The sequence below is a fragment of the Cricetulus griseus genome, chromosome 5, assembly GCF_003668045.3.
Source record: "Cricetulus griseus strain 17A/GY chromosome 5, alternate assembly CriGri-PICRH-1.0, whole genome shotgun sequence".
Classification (NCBI taxonomy): Eukaryota; Metazoa; Chordata; class Mammalia; order Rodentia; family Cricetidae; genus Cricetulus; species Cricetulus griseus.
Genome location: NC_048598.1, coordinates 26,609,263 through 26,629,606, shown reverse-complemented (window position 1 = coordinate 26,629,606; position 20,344 = coordinate 26,609,263). Strand labels below are relative to the sequence as shown.

General features: G+C 50.0%; 1 protein-coding gene and 1 pseudogene across 1 annotated transcript; both read left to right on the top strand.

The window, feature by feature from the left end:
* Positions 1–2,428: 2,428 nt before the first annotated feature.
* Positions 2,429–18,937, top strand: Cd247 (CD247 molecule). The gene is made up of 8 exons (XM_035445814.1): positions 2,429–2,777; positions 12,555–12,658; positions 13,720–13,776; positions 14,871–14,951; positions 16,065–16,100; positions 16,858–16,914; positions 17,690–17,725; positions 18,872–18,937. Exons 1-8 carry the CDS (start codon positions 2,429–2,431, stop codon positions 18,935–18,937), a joined length of 786 nt encoding a protein of 261 aa, XP_035301705.1.
* On the top strand, positions 3,825–3,944 carry LOC113835972 (annotated as a pseudogene).
* Positions 18,938–20,344: the final 1,407 nt, after the last annotated feature.

Below are 20,344 nucleotides of genomic sequence, written 5' to 3'. Positions count from 1 at the left end.
CTCTGGGTGTATTTTCTGATCAGTCATCAGAAGGATGCTGATCCAGGTACTCCTGTCCCAACAGGACCTAGGTCTTTTTCAAACACAGGACAGAGGCCTGATCACAGCCGGAGCCTGACCCAAGAAAGCAGTAGTGGCCAACCTTCTGGAGGGCTACAATAAAGAAGGTCAGATTGTCAAGCTCCTGCCATTGCCAGCAACTCCTGGATCAAAGGGAATGTGAAGGGCAGTTTGGGAATGTGACACTTTGTAACCACTTCCTAGGGAACTCATAAGCAGTTTTTCTCTTGGTGACTAGCTTTGAACCCTGGATCCCAGAGCTGGACCCAGCAGAACAGAACCAGAGAAGTTGCTTGTTAACAATGTATTTAGGAACCAAAGAACCCAGCAAGAAATAACTTTACAAAGGTCTCACACCACACTTTGGGTGCTAGCTTTGGCCAAAGCTCCCACAGGGTGGGGGTAGAGGTGGGGGTGCAGGGGCAGGTTTCTTCTGAGTCTCACATACAGGCTCTTTGAAATGTAAGCCACAAGATTCATTTATTGTATAGCATTAATGACCTTTAGCCAATCAATCAGTCTCCTAATTATCCAAGCAATTATGTTATTAATGAGGTGGGAGGGGGCTGCCTAAAACTGGGCTTCCCACCGAGTAGAGAGGAAAGAACTAGAAACCATGGCTTTTGCCCTGAGGCATCATGGAATTCATTGACTAGGAAAGAACAGCATAGAATAAAGTGTGCTGGGGGAGGGAGAGGGACCCGGGATGGACATGAGGTTGGTGTGGGCTGAAGGAGGAAGTCTCAGTGCAACGGGAAAGCTGAGAAAGGCTTGGAAAAGATTGAGAGTGGAGGACAGGCAGTATCTGGGTGGGAGCACTCTGCAATACTTGAGAGCACCACTGTGTGTGCTCCCCTGGCTTCACTTTACAACAGGGTTCTCCTTCCAGACTTAACTAGATGAGTTTGAGTTTGCTCCTAGTCTATCTTAGATGAGTCAGGTCTAGGCAGGGGAAAGACATCAACTTCATTTTTCTTGCAGGTTGTTTTTTTGTTTTTTGTTTTCATTCTTTTTGCCTTCACTGTCATTCTGGTCTGCAGGAGGTTTAGACTTGTTCTCTCCGACAAATTGTGCAAAGGAAGACTGGAAATATGTTACAGACTGAGGTTTCCCACCCCCATCCAGCCCACCTCTCATTCAGCAGCAGTCCGTTGAGCTTCTAAGTTGTCCAGAGCGACTGCCTGCAGGGCTAACAGAGCATGGCACCCTGCCCCTAAGCAGGCTGGCATCCTGTGCCTGTTTCAGAATCCACCAAGACACAGGTGGGTGTGAGGTCTCCCAGGGTTGTCACTAGCAGCCTCCCTGCTGGTCCTCAGAGAACAACTTCATGGGAGGAAAGGCAATGGGAGAACAGAACATTCTAGGACTCATGTGTGTTTTAAATAGAGGCATGCGCTATATGGTGTCCACATTGACAAGGCAAAATGAGAATGATGCACACAAGATACCCTTACAATGCCAAAGTCAGTTCTCTTGGGTGTTTCTACAAAAAAGGGGCAGACTGAGGCTTGAATTCCTATTGAGAGAATACTGAGACTGCCCTCCCTCAGAGAGTAGGAAAATGCTGGGGGATTAATATGTTTATATTTATAGAAATTTCCAGATTATCAACCCCAGAAAGCAGTGTTTCCCAAAGAGTAAAAACACCAGAAAGCAGTGTTTCCCAAAGAGTAAAACACCAGGGAAGAGTTTTAAACACTCTACCCTGGAGGCTCAAATGATTACAATACAGAAGGACCCCAAGCAGACTTTGCAACCCTTTTGCTGACTTGGTCAGCTCTGCTCAAAGGCAAACAGATTGAAGAATCCCCTCCACACACCTTGGAGCTAGCACACACACACACACACACACACACACACACACACACACACACACACTGTATGTATGTATGCATTTTTTTTTCTGTGAGGCAAAGTATGTGCATCTGTAGTTTTCTTGAGTGTCTTCTCATGAGAACTGGTTAGCTCAACTCAGAATGCCAGCATAGGCCTATCCCGTTGCTCCTGCAGCGAATGGATGGCCACGCAGCCCTGGACTTGTTCCAGCTTACATACATCACATCTTAATGTCCCTTGAATGATGGGGCGAATAAAATCGGCGTTTCTCTACCTGCTGGGTATGTGAGCTAGGGAAGCCCTGGCGCGCTCCTAGCTGATGGGGCTTCGAAATGAAAGCAGCTCTCTCTGAGTGGCAGTTTTGACGACATTTGGAGTCCCCCTGTGTGAGAGCAGAGAGCCCTTCTGCTTCCCCCCACCCCCGCTCTCTCTGAGAGGGAGGTGGAGGGTGCTTTGGGGCGGGAACCAGTCCCCACCTGCCAGTTTCGGCCCACCGGGCCTTGAGCTAAGGATCCTGCCCCTGGTCCCCGCCATGCCACCGCGGACAGGCGTGAGCGTGGGCTGGCTTTATTCTGGTCACTGGCCCCAAGCCAGACAAGCTCCTGGGACCGGCCCTTTCCTTGACTTTCAGGGCTGGGGGCACCCGGGCAGCCCCCAGCCGCCCCCCCACCCCGAGCGCTCCGGGGCCAGCGACTCTGCGAAGGGTCCGGGGGCGGTGCGGTTCCGGGGAAAGGGACCGCAAGTGGGGGCGGCCGTGGCGGAGTGTGAGTGGTTCAGATGGGAGATCACCGGCGATAACCCGGCCCAGGATGGTGCGGCTCGACAGGAAACCTCGAGCAGGGAGCCAGCTGCGGGCTGGGTGGGGGGAGGGGTGCCACTCGGTAACCGCTCGCAGCCGGTGGGACAGCCACAGCGCCGCCGTGGGGCAGTGGCCTCATGCCTGATGCCCCCCCCACACACACACACACACACTACCCTTCTCCTCTCACGCCAGGACACTAGCTAGGTGGGGATGGAGAAAAAACCCAGCAGCATCTCATTTCAAGTGTTTTCTCGGGACGCACCTAGGGTTCATCGCAGGAGACCCCAGGGCAGGCTGTGAGCAGACCCCCTCTTTGCAGTTCAAATTTGATCTAAAATCAGAGTGGCACGCCGCCCCCCAGCCTCCAATCCCGACTAGGCGGGATGCCACACCCACAGCCTGATTCGTTGCAAGCTCCAAGGCAGACTCCTGCAGTTTGAGGGGGTCCCCGCGGGGCCACCGACAGCCCCGCCCCCGGGAGCTGCCAGCCACAAGAAGGCAAGCTAGGTGACAGAAACCTGGGTTTCACTGTCGGTTCTATCAAACCTCTCCCCACCCAGTACCCCGAATAACTAACTGGGCCACCAAAATCAGCTCCAAGAAGACCGTGCAGCCGTCCTGGTTCCTTTGGCCGCATGGATTCCCTTGGGTAACTCGGGCAGCCTTAACTCCTGAGGCCCAGAAACGTGGGGAGAGTTCTGTATACCCGCCTCCTGGCTAGGGCGGGACCCACTGAGGAGCCTCTAAAGGACTAAGGACTGCTTCTTATTTTACCTGTCCGGCCCCACTGGTGCTAAGTGTGTGTTGGGGGTTTGTACAATGAACATGTCTCACTTCTGCAGCCTTGGACAATAGCGACAGTGCCGGCACTCAGTGTTTCTATACACACGTAGAAACGAGCACAGAGAGTCACTGATGGGGCTCAGGGAGCTCCTAGGATCCACCTGCCTCCTGCTCCCCCACCCCATTTGCAGGCCGTTGACAGGGCTTTTATGTCAATTCTGGGGATTTGAACTCAAGTCCATCCTCATGCTCAAGCAGCAAGCATTTTACCTACTGAGCCGGTTTCCCTATTATTGGGGGGGGGGGGATAGAGGCAGTGCTGGGGATTAAACATAGGGCCTTGATCGCTTCTCAGCCTTTTGACTACTAAGATCAAGTGTAGTATCTGTTCTTATCAGTTTACTATCTGATATGTCCTCTTTCCGAGGACAATATATTAAACATAGGGCCTTGCCCACACTAGGAAAGTTCTACAGAGCTGTGTCTAGGCTCCTTCTTTAACATTTGTAAGTGGGACAGAGTGGTATGAATACCCACAATGCCACAGCACCGTCACCACCATTTATTTCTGATATTTTCATAAACAATACTGAATCTAGATACAGATGCAGTTTTTATGCACTCATAACTATGTAGTCTATATGTGTCTCTTTTTACTTAAAAATCCTATATATACCACTCTAGAGCTTGCTGTTTGCTCTTTTAATTTTAACCTAATTATCCTGGAAAACTTTCCAAAGTAGCAAGGATTCTGTTGTCAGTGTGAGGTTTTTATTTTTCCACACCTGTAGCCTCCTGTAGCCGAGGCTGGCCTTAAATTACTGATCATCTCCAGGCTGGGCTTACATGTGTTGCAGATTCAGCCTAGGGCTTTCTGCACGTTGGGCAAGCAGTCTGCCCATTGAGCTACATCCCCAGTCTTCTGGGGCCATTTTTAACTGCTATATAAGTACATCAATTTATCAGGTTCCTGCTGGTTGGTGGACATTTTTGTTATTTTTATGGTTCTTTTTCTTCTGCAGATAATGATACAATAAACATTTTTGTAAACACTATATACCAAGAGTTCTTTCCTTCTTTCTTTCTTTCTTTCTTTCTTTCTTTCTTTCTTTCTTTCTTTCTATTTATTTATTATGTATACAGTTATCTGCATGCATGCTTGCACACCAGAAGAGGGCACCGGATCTCATTACAGATGCTTGTGAGCCACCATGTGGTTGCTAGTAATTGAACATGGGTCCCCTGGAAGAGCAGTCAGTGCTCTTAACCTCTGAGCCATCTCTCCAGCCCCCCAAAGAGTTTTTATAAAGAATAAGTTATATGCTTAGAGAAATGGCAAAATCCTGCTTAGCATTTTGACAGAACCTGTGATCTGAAGTAGATTTCTTTTAAGTAGTCTAATGTGCCGAGTATAATGTGAGGGCTGTGAGAGAGAGAACAAAGGCCTGAGGAGGACTGGCCTCTCCATCCAGCCATGCCACATGTGTGCTGTTAGACCACAGAGAGTCACTTTACCTCCCTGACCTTCAGCCTTTTTATAAAGTGGAGCAAATCAGGACGGCCTCCCCCCGTCCCAGTTTACCTCAGTCAATTGTTACCATCAAATGAAACAACGAGGAAAGCACTTCTAGCCTGAAAGTGAGGAGCCGGTGTTTTTAGTTTGACCATGACTGTGACAGTCGGCAGCCGCATGCCCAAGCTGGCACCAAGAGGAAGGAGTGAGACTCCCCCCAAACCACGCCCCCGTCTCTGTAGAGGTATGCAGATATGTAAATATGTACACCATATGTGTATATTGTTCTTTATACATACATAGTTGTTTTGGTGTTTTTTGTTTTTTGTTTTTTTTTTTGTATGTTTGTTTGTTGAGACAGGGTCTTGCTGAGTACTCCCTGGATAGCCTGAAGCTTAATAGGTAGACCAGCCCGGCCTCGAACTCAGAGACCTTCCTGCCTCTGCCTCTCCCTCTCGTGCGAGGGATGCACCATCACACCCGGCCCTATATGCACATTGTTTTACATGTTGTTCATATATTCCACCTGTAGAATAGTGAAAGGATCATTAGGAGGCCATAATAAAGGATACTTAGGGGCAGGCTCATCAGAGAAAGACACCTGCTCCCACACCTGATGACCTGAGTTTAATTCCTCCAACCCACACTGTGCAAGGAGAGAACCAACTCAGAAAGCTGCTGTCTGACATGAGTGTGTCCTCTCATATGCACGAGCTCGAGCACACACACACACTCACACACAGAGAGAGAGATGAAAAAATAATTTAAGATATTCAGTAAAACTATGACGTACCCTGAAATGTGAAGCATGGTTATATAAAACAACACAAAATGTTATGAACATATGAAAAGTTATAGTACAGACTGAAGAAAAGCAAAGGGTTTTTTCTTTTTTTTTTTTTTTTTTTTTTCTTCAGGAAAACTGTTTTGATTCAGGATGATTGCAAGTGATAAGCAGCAGACATTTTGGGAGGCAAGCTGCTATTGTCGTTATAAGAGGCTGTGCTTAGAGATGAAATCCGTGAGGGATTTTGATAGTTTCTCTTACCTTCCTGCACTTCTATCATGAGTTCATTTTACTTGAAAACAGGAAAAAACAATCATGGAAAAAATGTAAAAATATTGTACAAACCACAACTTTAATGGAAATAAAAATGCAGAAAGGGAAAAACACACCCCATGATCACTTCAAGTCTAACAAATAAAATAATCTCTTTCTCTACTTGGACTCTTTGTATATGGGAATGTGTAGTTTGTAGATAGTTTGTGACCAGGCTAACAGCTTCAGAACTGGAATGTATGTAGCCGCACACCGGGGAAGGTAGAGGAGGCAGGAGCACCTTACAGTGGGGAATGGCATACTGTGTGGCACTTGTAAACTGTGTAGAGTCTCTGTGCAAGTCAGAGATCAGAACAGCTCCAGGTAAGCCAGGCACTAAGAACCTGGCCAGTGTGTGTACTGGCCTTTGGTTGCAATCTGTGTAGGACAGCTAACTCCAGGTGCCTCTCAGCCTCTAACAACTAAAACAAACGGTACAACCAGGAACAACCTGCTACATAGGCTTGACCCTTGGAGAAGAAAGGGCTCTGGAATCCTTCTCTTCAGTCTTGAGGATCATCAAGATGCCAAGAGTAGCACTAAATGGTGTTTCAAAACCTCTCAGAGACTCAGTTTCCCCAGTTGTCCAGTAAGAGTCACTGTGATGGCTGCATAAATTTCACCTTGGTTCTAGGCACAGAAGCAACCTTCAGCTAATGGCTGTCACCACTATGTCATGTATCTAGCTTATATCCTTCTTGCTGAAATGAAAGTAAAAGGCAGAAACCCCTGATGGGAAAGCCTGTGTGTCCCTATGTTGTGGTCAGTGGGTTGGCACCATGTCCAGTACTCTGCCCTACACAGTCACCCCCACTGCTGGTGCCACTGCCTTCCTGAGAACATGTGACTTCCTGTTTTCTGAATTCTTAACTTACAATGTCATTGTCAGTTGAGCCTGAGACTTGGGGGTGGGGCTGGATGTCAGCACCACCCTGGTCCTAAACTTGAGTTCCAAATTGGGGAAGCTTAGCAGCTAGGAAGGTTCCTACCTAAGCTGTGAACTACTTGAGTACCACCGATGACTTTAAGTCCTTTGTACTGAGTACTTAGAAGGTCTGAAGGACCATTTAGCCTGGGAGGGACCTAGGATGGTTTCATGGTCACATGATGGCAGAATCAGGCATTGGTCTTACATCGGCTGGCCTCCAAGGATTTGTTCTTGCCTGCAATGCCGAAGCACTTCCTATAAACTGAACAAAAGCTGGACATAAGTGGGAATTGAAGGATTGAGAACTGGAGCTCTCCACAGGGTTGGTGGGTGAGGAGTTTCTTAACCCCCGCCCCCAATGTATTCAAGCAGAGGTCAGAGCACTGGTCAGAGAAGTCCCTGGGAGAATCTGGAGCCATCCAGATGAAGGAATCACTGAGGTATTGGGACAAAGTGGGTCGAGAAGGAGCTTGCTCAGGTGTACTCGGGGACTTTCCAGCCAGGTGACCTTTGGGAGCCCTGTTTCTTTTCTGTGAAAACATAACTGGCAGTGAACCCGGTGGGATTGTTCTAAATCGTTCCGGGCATTAAACCAGACCAAGCAAGGAGAATGAGTTTCCTAAACGGTATGCAGAGCAGCGCAGATGTGGGGCCAGGTCCTCCACACATATCGGCCATCTGGCTTTATCCTCAGATGTTCCTGAAAGCCAGCTTTCACCATTGTGGGTTGTAGAATCTGCCCAGCTTCTGTCCCCAAACCTAGCATGGAGGGGTGGAAACGACCTGTCCTCTTCTCTTTCTGCTGTTTGTACCTTCACAGCCTCTGTGTGACAAGGACACCTCTGGAGACCAGCGAGGTGGGCGCATGCCACTGTGCAAGGGCCCTCCCCATACAGTTGGCCTCATTTGCTCTGTTCTATGCTGTGGTGTCAGTATTATTAAATCATTTTTGCAGGTAGGGACTGAAGCTCAGAGTTAAGAAGTCTCTCAAATACTAAGCCAATGAAAAATAGACTCCGACCTGGACTCCGAGAGTCCTTCTGCCTCAGAGGCCTAGCCCTTTCCTCACATCTCCTGGCTAGTGGTACACCAAGTGAGGAAAACCAGAGTGAACCAGCCAGGTTTTCTAGCACTTGCTGAAGAGACACACATACCAAGTGACATGGTCATGCACCACTGTGACTAAGTGTCCAAAGTAAAGGCATGCATTCACAAATGGGTGGGACTTCTGGAGCCTGCACTAAAGATGAGATTCCCCCAAGATGGAGGGTCAAGGAAGTGTCAGGCCTTCCACAGCTAAAACAGCCGCAGTGTGGCAGCCCCCTGAATACCTCCTGGGAAACATCTGAACTCCAGAGTCAGGGGACGTTCCAGTGTTGCCACTAATTGGCAGATGTTCCTGATGAAATTGCTTCAATCCTCGGGTCTCAGTTTATCAAGCTGTGAACTGGGCCCCGTCAGAGCTTTCTACCTGCCTTCTGGACTCTTCTCAGAGTCAAACTCGATCAGACACGGGAAGTCATTTTAACAGCAGATGCTGTGGTCAAATGGTTTGAGGTAGTTGAGCAGATACCCAGCTCCTCAACCGGATTTGCTACAAGAAGAGCTTGGTGTGAGGACAGGACAGGGTGTGTCAGCAGCAATGATGGGCCCGGGCTTATTAAAAACTAATCCCTGTTGTCGGAAGCATGATCCCGGCTGAGAGACACTGACATCACCATGCAAGGACAAGCCACTGGCGGAATGAGATTCTGCTAGACTCCTGTCTCCCCAGGCTGCCCTCTAGGGCTTAAAATCTTCCTGCTGTTGCTCAGTGTCATGACGCCTGAACCAGGGCTCTTGTGAAGGTGTCAACAGGGTGTTCAGGGATGGCTAGACTCACTATTGCTAATGACCCAGGACATTAGTATCTGAACTGACAGATACTCTGACAGATACTCCTTGAGCTGTCTCTAGCTGCCCTGGGGGCCTCCACCGAGTGAGTGTCTCACTTGGTCTATTCCAGGTGTCCTGCCACAAGGCAAAGACACCAGCTTTTTACTCAAGGGCTTAAAGTAAAAATAGAGGTGACCATGCTAGCTGGCATTATGAGGAACAAATCAGGTCCTTCACCTGCTAAGTATAGCTACCTCTAACCCTCCATCAGCAAGGAGATAAGCAATCTTACTTGCTTCATACAGAGAGGAAACGGAGGCTTGAGACACTTGGAGCCAGGAGCATGTAGCCACTGCCTTAGAGCAGAGGGACAGAACATGACTGTGGCTCTCCTCTCCAGTGGTGAAATTTCCTCTGTGTAGATGGTATGGCTACATAGCTGTGGAAGGCCGAATGACCCTCTTCATGCTCTGGGCTATATCAACTCCGTGGGATGCTGGGTCTCCCCAGCCAGCACACAAGTCGCCCTACCAGGTCCTAGCCCAGGCTGGCTAAGTCAACATCCATAGGGAGCCCAGGGAGCCCTTCTAACAAGCAGGCAGGCTCCCAGGTTTGGGCTGTAGAACCCTTAATCTGCTTTTGGTTTTCTCTCAGGCACTGGGTTTTTTCCTTGAGGGCTATGGATCTGGAGTATGGGCTGAAGCATAAAATAAAATGGCTCTCCCATTGTACAGGAAAACAGCTGCAGTGTGGCAGCCCCCTGAATACCTCCTGGGAAACATCTGAGTGCTGTGCCTGGCATGGGATGTAGTAGAGCTGTGAACAGGGTATGCAAGCGGCTCAGGGGAGGAGATGGTCAGGTCTCTGCCTACGGGGTGGGAGGGGGTCAGAGGAGCAGTGAAATAATACAGTCACCATGACAAGTGGCATTGTGAAGAGCTGCTGCTGGGGTAAATGCCCAAATATCAGACACCATTGCCTTTAGAGAGGAAAGAGAAATTCTGCCATTTACACCTGCTTGAAGCACTCTTACCTTAGCCCTTAAGGTAAATACACATGCCCCCCCCCCAGCTTTATGGTCAGAAGGCCTTAGGTCTAGAGAAGCGAGGTTACGTTCTAGCACCACACAGCTGGTAAGTGGCAGGTGAAACAGTGGAAGCCACCTGCCCCCAACCCAGCCTCTTTCTAGTTCTGCAGCCCTTGGCACAGAGCCAATGCCCAACAGATAGTATATGATGCGACTGCCGTGGCTCCTGAGTTCTTGTGTGGGATTTTCTGGGCTATCACTATATTCTTGAGGCTCACCCCTCTCAGTGCACATGCCATAGGACTGAGGAAAGGGGCAGTCCCTAAAAGGTTGGGTTAATGTTCTTCTGTTGCTGGCTATAAAACTATTCTGCTCTTTAAAGAGACTAGGAAGCCCTGTCCCTATTACTTATCCTTGGGGGTGGGTGCCCAAGTCCCCACCTGCCCCCTACTGTGCTGACTCTGCACAACACAAAGAAATATTTCTTCTTATTTGTTCTAAATTTACTATCCAGTATTTTTTCTGTTCTCATTTCACACGGCAGGCAGCTGAGCGATTTTCTCCTGGCTCTCTCTATGAATTTCAACCACCCTGTAAATCGCCACTGACATTTCCAGCCCTAAGAGAAAATGTCACTCCAGCTTTGGTAGCCTTTACTGGGGGCTGGCTTGCTTTTGGGGGGATCTTGGGTAATTATTAGTGCAAAGAGCAGCCTGGGGCTGGGGCCTGGCATCTCCCCATCACTGAAACATACCTTCCTCTCAACTGTGGGAAATTTGATGAATGTCCATCTTGGGCATGGTATTGGGGGATGGGGCAGGAAGCAAAATGAAAATGACCATTGGCCTCCAGTGCTCTCAGCCTGAGAAAAGAAGTCTGAACTTCCAGAGAACTATACAGGGATCTAGGCTCTGCAATCTCTACCATCCATTGATCACCACTGGACCCAGATGGCTGGATGTGGGCCTGCGTTCTCCAGTTGTTGGGCAGAGCTAGCAGTGGGGGCCTAGAGGAGGCAGGTGAAGCCAAGGTGGCCATGGTGGGAAGAAGACAGCACCTGTGAGTTTAAGGGAGCATGGGACATAAAGGACAGGAAGAAGGACTGGGATGTGGCTGAGTAGGTACAGTGTTTCCTACCACGCATGAAGCCCTGGGTTTGATCCCCAGAACCACCAGGCATGGTGGTGCACATCTGTAAATCCCAGCACTCCAGATGTGGGGGAAGCACATTACAAATTCAAGGTTGTCCTTGGCTATATAGTAAGTTCAAGGTCAGCCTGGAATATGTGGGACAGTTGGAGAGGGGACAGGGAATTCTTTCCAGTTTGGTCTGGAAAGGCAGAGTCTTCCGGGGTTGCCCAGAATTCCAATCCTCTTTGAAGTGTCAGGGTCATCAATGGTTGCTGAGCAGGGATTGTAGAAGTTGACAAGGACAATATCTTCCGCCTGGGGCAAGGAGAGAGGCTAAAGATGGAGGGCTCCATGGAGGTGGCATAGGGACAGTGAATGAGAGTTAAGTCACCAGCTTCCATGGCATGTGCCGGCAGCCGGAAGTGCTCCATACCTACAGTTCTCAGTGCGTTTCTGGTGGCGATTCAATGGGGCTTTAATGATTGCGCTCAAAGTCATAAACACTACACAGAACAAACACTGAAGACTTTTGACCTGTTTCACAGGGCAGCTGAAAGATACCTTGCCCCAAATTACAGAGTTAGGGTTATGACAGCGCCCCTTCTCCTTCCCCCCTGTCTGCCCCAACATGGCTGGCCAGCAGCCACCAGAGGGCGCTCCTGCCCCCTGCAGGAGCAGAGTGAGGGTTTTGTGACACTAGGCCAGTTCTCAGGTCTGGCTGCTACATACTTACCTAGTGTCAAGATCAATAACATACTTCGCTGTGTGATTTTTTTTTTCAAATAGGAATGGCAGTGTCTATTTAACTAGCATCTTCCTTTCCCTTACCCCCTACCCTTCTTATCTATCGATAGTGCCAACTACAATGCTTTAAGTGCAGTATGACAAACATCAGAAAGTCAGGAGGAGTTAGGAACCCATCAAATTAGTGAGAGTGACGAAACAGAAGGGGGTCTAATCTGAAAAGTGTAGGCTGCCTGGAACTTATAGCTCAGGCTGGCCTCAAATTCACAATCCTCTTGCCTCTTCAGTGCTGGTTTTACCAATGTGGGCTACTACACCTAAACTTAACTGACAATGAATAGATATTGAGATGATTTAACTAAATCACTACATCTCTAAGCCCCACCTTTCTTAGCCCCTAGGGTCTCTGTAGGAGGGTCTTAGTTACCAAGACTTAGGTACCTTTCTGAAGCTTAGAGTCCAGTTTATGCAAGGTCTCACTTAAAGCTGGGCTTCCATGTCACCAAGTCAGAAGTTCTGTGGACGGTGGACAGTTTCATCTTCCTCCTAGTCGGCACTGCATTGGCCACTGCAGCTGGGTTTTTCAGATCGGGTATATGAGATAGGTTGCAGGCTGTGTGAGGTATGAGGATTGGACCTAGTGTCCTTGGCTAGAATGATTTCTTAGGTTTCAATCTGTCATAAAGCCTACCTGGGGTAGGACGAATGTGTTCTTGTAAGCTTGAGCACAACTGATAGCTTTATCTCTTGGCACAGAGGCACAGAGCTTTGGTCTGCTGGATCCCAAACTCTGCTACCTGCTAGATGGAATCCTCTTCATCTATGGAGTCATTGTCACAGCCCTGTACCTGAGAGCAAAGGTGGGTTCCCCTGGGCTCTTGGGGGGGGGGATGTGGGTTCCTTCATTGGGAGGATGTGTGGCAGGGCTTTGGCATTGGAGAGTCTCAGACCTATGGTGTGCATGAGCAAGGCAGGGGACAGCCGAGTGTGCACAGTGGGTGGGCTGAGAAGGTGGGGTAGCCATCTGCAGCAGACAGGGCAGGACGGTGAGCCTAATGGTAAGTGCGTTAGTGAGGATCTGTACTAATGATGGCTGGATATGAGGGTGCCCCATAGCCAGGCAGTTAGGGACAAAAAGTGGGTGGAAGATTTGCAGCTTCTTCTTGGGGCCTGATACTGAGCCACATCAGCTTTTCTACAAGTCTCAATTTCCCCATCTGCAGTGCTGGACAGCGCACTGGTCTGCACCAGGTACCTGAAACCATGGGTTTAGTGGAACCATGTATACATCTGGGGCAGACAGATGTCCGACCCCTTCAGGTCACTATAACCCATTCATTTCCTTTCTGGCATAAGATTTTATTTATTTACTTAGAAATGATGCCTAGCTGATCTGTAAGATTCCCTCCAGAGCTCTGACTCTGCAAACCCAGAAGTTTCTCTCTTCGGTGGTATGTCAGCTTGGGTTATATGCTCATGACAATGAACAAGCACTCAGGAAAGGGCTGGTGATGATGCCAGGGGGCAACTCAGTAGGCAGCTTTTTGTAACCACTGTCTACCCTGAGTGTCCTGGAACCCCTGGAGGAAGGAGCACAGGAGAGTGCCCTGGCTTCCAGCAGGTGTAGACTGAGTGCCCTCTTCACACAGGGGAAGGGCCAAGGCCTTTACTTGGGATAATTAGCTTCTCTCAAGACTAAAGTTGTAGACACTCACATGGCAGGCAAGAGAAAGGACAACTGAGTTCAGAAGCAGAAGGCAGCTACCACAGCTTGGGCCCTTGCAAGGGATAGCCACAGCAGCAAGGCACATGGGGTTTGTCAGCAGGCATCGAGGGACTGTTACCCAGCTCAGCACTGTAGCCAGCCCTCTGGCCGTCTTGGAGATGGTGCTGAGTTGTGATTCTCTCTGCTCTCTTGCAGTTCAGCGGAAGTGTAGATGCTACTGCCTACCAGCAGGGTTCCAACCAGCTCTACAATGTAAGTTCCCACTCTGCAGACTTGCCTGCAAAGTCTTGTCCTAGGTCCCAGAGAAGCTCCAAGACCAGACTCAGTTGCAGGTCTTGTCCACAGCTATCAGCCTGGTGCCTGGTGGCAAGCTGTGGAACCCCAGTTTTCTAACCCTAAGACTGGGGCAGCAAACATGCTTGCCCTGCAGTGTTGCCATGAGGACCAGGAGCTTTAATGATGAGATGCATGGCACAGCCCTGCCTCTAATGAATCATGGGGGCATACAGCGGCGCAACCCTGCCTCTAGTGAACTGCCAGCCACCAGCGATTTGCAAAGGCTAGAGGCTGCAGCACCAGGGGAAGGACCATACAGAAATGCAGTGGGTCTTTGGTCTGTGTGATTCCCTCTGGGAGCCTTGGTTTCATTTGCTAATGTGAAAATGTTATTATGAACTCCATTAGATAGATCAGCGGGAGGAAAAGCACATGGTGACTCTGGGGTTCCCGCCAGGCACCATCCTGGTGGCAGGTATTTTCTGAGGTGCTAGCATAAAGATGAAGTGGTTCCTACCACCTCACTTGCCTCTGTCCATGCTTTTTTCCAAAAATTGCATTTCCTGGAACTGGATAGTGCTATGTAGAGGATGCAGGCTTTTCCCCAGCACCCATATGGTGGCTTTCAAACAGCTGTAACTCTAGTTCCAGGGGTCTGATGCCTCTTCTGCAGGCATGCAGTGGCTGCATAGACACATAACATAAATAAAATGTAAAATTACTTTTACTTTTTATTGTGCTGTCTCTCTCTCTCTCTCTCTCTCTCTCTCTCTCTCTCTCTCTCTTCTCTCTTCCCGTGTGTGTGTGTGTGTGTGTGTGTGTGCGCGCGCGCGCGAGCGCGCGCTACACGGTGCACACATACAGATCAGAGGACTTCTCTTCCTCCTCCTTTCACCACATGGGTCCTGGGGATTGAACTCAGACCCTCAGGCTCTGAGGCAACTGTCTTTCCCACTGAGATACCTCACCTTGCCCATGCTGCCTTTTGTGGAGCCCACCAGGCGGGAAACCAAAACCCAGTTTCAGTTGCCATGGCTCCATTCTCCTGAAGGTCCCATCTCCTGTTCTAGGAGCTGAGTCTAGGACGAAGAGAGGAGTATGACGTTTTGGACAAGAAGTGGGCTCGGGATCCTGAGGTTGGAGGCAAACAGGTAAGGAGCTCCTCTGCCTCTGGCGGAGGGTGGGCTTGGAGGGAGGGTGGCGGAGGGTGGGCTTGGAGGGAGGGCAACTCAGCCCAGCACAGTGGGCACTGGACTCACAGGGAGGGCAACTCAGCCCAGCACAGTGGGCACTAGACTCACAGTGACATGGATAGGGCCTGGAACAAGACGGTGACAAAGACGCACCTGCTGCCACCCTCCCTTTCCTCTGGGCTACATTCTGTATCCTAAGAAGCCCTGCACATGTCTTTGTCACCCTAGCCTTCATGTCTAAGCTGTCTACCTCTCCTCCACTGCTCCTTAGCCACATTGTAGCATCATTTGCTTCTATAGGACAGCCCCGATGTCAAGATACACACAGGAAGGGGCTAAGGCCATGGAGAAGGAATCCTGGATTCTGAATAACCCTTTAGAACTTGGCCACATCAGGCTCTATGTGCCTGTGCCCTCTTGGCTTTGTAGACTCCATTCCTGTAGGGAGCGGAAGGGCCAGATGACTGCTAGATTGGACTAGAGGTCTCCTAATAGCATGGCTCAGGACAAAAGTCCAGTTTAAGGTCAGTACTACTCAGTGCTACCCAATGTCCTCAGTGTTTTTGGTCATACCTGTCCACTCAGCCCTGACCTAGGTCCTCTTGAGTTCTGTGCTGGGTGTGTATTGCTGGAGAGAGTGGAAAGTAAGAAAGTCGCTAACCTCTATTCCATCCTCCTACCTCAGCTCTTAAGACCAGGAGGCTGTGGGGGAAGGGCAAGGAGGCTGTCACAGTTTTCTGGGGCCACATCTCAGTAGGACTTGCTGAAGGGGACCCGTGCGCCTCGGTGTATGGTGCATATAGGAATACATCTGCCAGGGGGCTGAGAGCCCATGGGCAGCCATCCCCAGCCATCCCCATGTGACGTGTGTGTGCAGCTATGGGTCACCGAGTATGAGCTGTGGAATTCATTGCTGCCGGGGTTCAAGGGTGGCCTGAGCAAGGCTGGGGAATGTGGAGGAGACTGACAGCTGAGCCACAGGACAAGGCAGTGCGTCAGGCAGCATGGGGTTGATTATACTTTCCAGCCTGGATTCTCTCTATCTAATTTCTGCCCTTTTCTGTTCCTCAGCAGAGGAGGAGGAACCCCCAGGAAGGCGTGTACAATGTAAGTGTGAGAGAACTCATCCTTCACCCTAGGGAACTGGAAGCAGGCTGTGGGAGGGGCTGCTCTCCGTCTTTCTGTCTAGGTCAACCCTTCCCTGCATGGTTCTGTGTCACAGGCTGGTAGCTTTAGAACAACATTCCTTTGAGCTGAGCAGGGTCACAGCACCTCATCTCTTTTGCTTTGTGGTTGTTGTTGCTTATTTTTGTGTTTTTGTTCCATGGGCTCCGAGCCAGTGGTTGGGGAACAGGGTGGGAGCTGCAGGCTATGCTGGGCAGGAGTGTAGAGCTGGCTTATCTGAGAGGATGCTGATCCCACGGGCTGGAGTATTCTGAGCACTTTCTCTCATTGCAAAGTCCACCCCACCACTGTGGTGTGAAGCGATAGTATCAGGCCACCTGGGTGCTCCTCACCACTGGTGGTGACACAAAGCACGTGGGCGATCCACAGCCTGTGGTACCGGCTGGGACGAGATGACTTGTCCAAAGAAGTGACGCATTGCTGCCCTGGAGCCCTTACGTCGTCCAGTCTCCCTGCTGGGTTTTACAGGTCTAAGTCCTGCACCTAACCTCAGCTGTCCAATGTATAGAGATTCTCGAGTCAGGCTGAGGGGCACAGGAGACTTGGTTGTGGGCAGCAATGTCTGTAAGCCCGGGGCTGGGAGCCTTGACGACTGGAGCCTGCCAGCGTGGGAATCCAGATGCTTCTGGGGAAGGCCCACTGTGTATCACTTAAGGAGCCACATCACCTCTTCCTTCAGGCGCTGCAGAAGGACAAGATGGCAGAGGCCTACAGTGAGATTGGGATGAAAGGCGAGGTGAGTGCTGCTCTTCCTTGGCGCCCAGGCGGGTTCCTTCTGGTCTTCCAGACCATTCCTATCAGCCTTCCTGTCCCCTCCATTCTTCCCCCAGCATGTGGTGGCTGTCCTAAGTGAAGGCATCACTGGACAGCTGGTGAGACTGAAAGGCAAACCTAAAGTCTGTGGCTCAGCTTTGCTGGAGGCAGTTTGAACCTTTCCAAGTAATATCACTGTTTGTAGCACTGTTGTGTGCTGACTGTGCGCTGACACTAGGTCCCAGGGGGAGAGTGAAGGTGTACAGCGGCTCCTTGTTCATTAATGATTTCATAAGAATCTCCAAATATCAAGGGCAGAGCATTGAGTTATTCTGAATAGGGCCAGCATGTGTGGTCAGTGCCTTCCATGGAGAGGATGTCAGCTCCCTTGGGAGGAAGATGTGCGCTAACTCGGTATCAACACCCGGAACCACTCAGTATCTAATTGCCATTCTCAGGGAGTCTTTCTGATGGCAAAGGATTTGGGAGCTGTGCAGAGGTCCATTTACCCCAAGCAGCCAGCAAAATGTCCCAGATGCCCGAGATCTGAGTTGGGCAGTTAACTTGGCCCCTGAGTCAAGTTCATCTTACTCTATGAAGCAAAGGTCTAGCCAGTGGGCTGACACCTTTCTGTACCGTGTGTGTGTGTGGGGGGGGGAGTGGAATGCTGGCTGGGAAACAGCCCCTTCTGATTCCTTGAGTGGGGGCGGTTGAGCAAGAGTGCATCTGATTCCCTTCCTTTCCAATCTTGTTTCCAGAGGCGGAGAGGCAAGGGGCACGACGGTCTTTACCAGGTGAGAGCTGCTGTCTCCTTCCTGGGCAGTACTATCTGACATGGGGTAAAGCTGAAGTGACATGGTTTGCTTGCTAGTGGCACCGACCCTTGTCAACAGCCAGGGAGAGCAAACCCAGGGCACACAAGCAGAGCAGAGGCCACTCCACTGCCATTATGTCTCTACAGCAGGGTTAGGACTCAGGTGCGGAGCCAGATACTTGGCTTTAGCTAGAGGGTGGTGGGAGCCCCATGCCATTTGGGTACAGCAGACAATAGCAGCCTATCTAAAGGATGGGAGGGGACCTCTCAGAGGTGTAGGCAGAAATAGGTAAAGGACCCTCCCCAGGTGATTGTTCTCTTTGTCCACTGTTAGCTTAGCTCTGCCCTAAACTCCAAAACTTAGGAAGATCTAAGGGAGTGGGCAGAAACATTGAGAAAAAAAAAAAAAAAGGGTAGTTTCAAATGGAAAATGTTATTGTAATCAGGTGCCTGGTTTATGTAAATCAGTGCAAATTATGCAAACTATGTGCCGAGAAGCTACTTTTCTGAAAGGGATCTCCCAGTGGCTTCATCTGTCTTGTTGCTAGGCTTGCCTGAGCATAGTGCTGTTCAAAGCTGCTTACTGGCAGCTGTGGAGGTCCCATGGCCTTTCCAGGCCTGGGACAGAGAGAGGCTTTCCAGTGAGACTGGGGCCAGCCCTGCCTGACTGTCCAAAGAATATATATACCACAGTGGCCAGAGACTGGAAACTCCTGGATAAGGACCGAGGTGAAGGAACTGCCACTTTCCCTGTGACTAGTCCAGACTTTCTGTGGGCCCAGGTAGCAGATTCTCTGGTACCTCCCAGATTCCAGCTTAGTCTGTGACTTGGGAAAGTTGCCTTCCTATTTGGTTGGATGGGGAGTTGGATGGGCCCTGGTGCTGCAGGGCCGTTTGGGAAGTTAAGAAAGGGGTGAGAATCAAGCTGGAAAGGCGTTGCTTCCAAGTCAGTACAAAGATCCCATCTTCTTGTCAGCATTCTCAGGCAGGACTCCCCACCTACCTGTGGCATGAGGCAGGTGATTTTCTTGAGCTGCTGAAGGCAATGGGATCCATGGATGAGCTACAGACAGTAAACTTGGACCTGTGGACTTCTGTTCATTCTTATGTGCTTTGCTTTCACCAGGGGCTCAGCACCGCCACCAAGGACACCTATGATGCCCTGAATATGCAGACCCTGCCCCCTCGCTAACCGCCAGGGGTCTCCCACTCACAGGTCTGACCTGCTGATGTCGACTGTGAAGGACAGAGGAGTAAGCATTTATTTACAACTTCCTTTATCAATTCCACAGCCACCATTTCATGAAGAGGATGCTTCCAGTTGTCACATTTGTCTTCTCCAGTTCCAAAGCACTGTACAAAGATTGTCATCCCTGGACCCTTTAAAGGGAGAGCTCCCCTCACTCCCACACCCCAGCCCAGTTCTCTGGTTTTATGGTAGACCCTTCTCACAGCAGAGCCAAGCCCTAGCCAGGAGGTCAGGGGTGAGGGCTTGCTTTCACAGATCAGTTCAGCTTGCTTTGTAAAATCTCCAGAGAAGGCCTGGGTCTGTTTGTATTGTTCCATTGGCATTGACTTGCTTTGCTCCTGCTGTAAATTTGGCTTCAGTTGTCATCCTTCCCAGCACCAAGATAACCTACAATTAGGCCACATTGTGAAAGGCAGAGAGGCAGGTAGGAGGGAGCCCAGGCAAGTGTCCGCCATGGGGGTAGGGGGGCTAAAAGAAGGCAAGCAACATGCTTGGAAGGTCCCTGGCACAGTTACAAGGGGCCTTCCATCAAGCACACTTTCTACATCTCCCAACCATTGTGCCAGACTCAATGGGAAGGTTAAAAGCCTTACCTTTGTGGAGAACACGCAAATGATTTGTGCACAAAGTGGCACAGACAAGAAAACAGGATCTGTCATTACAGACAATGAACTAAGCCAAGGGGGTCAAAGAAAGGGGAGCAAGTTCTGCCTTCTTCCAGGAACTTGGTTCATCCCTTCTTGAGTGGCCAGGTCTGCAGTGCTCACACAGCAGTGGCACAATGAGACTCAGAGGACTGCAGTGGCTGTGGCCATGGCTGGAGGATCCTCCCCTCTCGGGGTTTTAATTTATACTGGCTTGCTGAAGAAAGCCTCACCATTTTGCATAATAAATGCTTTGCTAAAACTGTTGTTAAAGCCTTATTTCAGTGGTGAAGCCTGGGGTTTGTGGGAAATCAGCAGGTTTGCCTCTGCAGGAAGTGAAAAACTACGGATGCAGTTGGGAATAGGCAGGTGGATACCAGTACACGAAGACATCTTGAAAGCTGCCACGAGGCAGTGTTTGTGTAGGATGTGGCATTAGGCTGGAGGTTGTGCCTCCAGATAGGGAAATGGCCAGTGGGAAAGGATGGCAGAAAGGCTTCCTGAGGTGAACCTCGCTATGGAATGTAGAAAAACTCGGGGCAGTAACATTCTGGGCAGAGCATCCAGGAGTGAAAGGCAGTGGCCGTAGCAGCCATGTGGGTGCAGAGGGGTGGGGAGTGGACAGTATTTTTAGGTCAGCATCCCTCACCAAAAGTGACCTTTCCCTCATTATAGTAGTAGTACTATAGTAGTACTTCCTCTGTGT

Coding starts and splice junctions, on each gene's coding strand:
- Cd247 (XM_035445814.1), top strand. CDS start 2,429: ATGCCACCGCGGACAGGCGTGAGCGTGGGCTGGCTTTATTCTGGTCAC. Junction 2,778..12,554: donor GGGGGGAGGGGTGCCACTCG/GTAACCGCTCGC, acceptor CTCTTGGCACAG/AGGCACAGAGCTTTGGTCTG. Junction 16,915..17,689: donor AGATTGGGATGAAAGGCGAG/GTGAGTGCTGCT, acceptor TCTTGTTTCCAG/AGGCGGAGAGGCAAGGGGCA.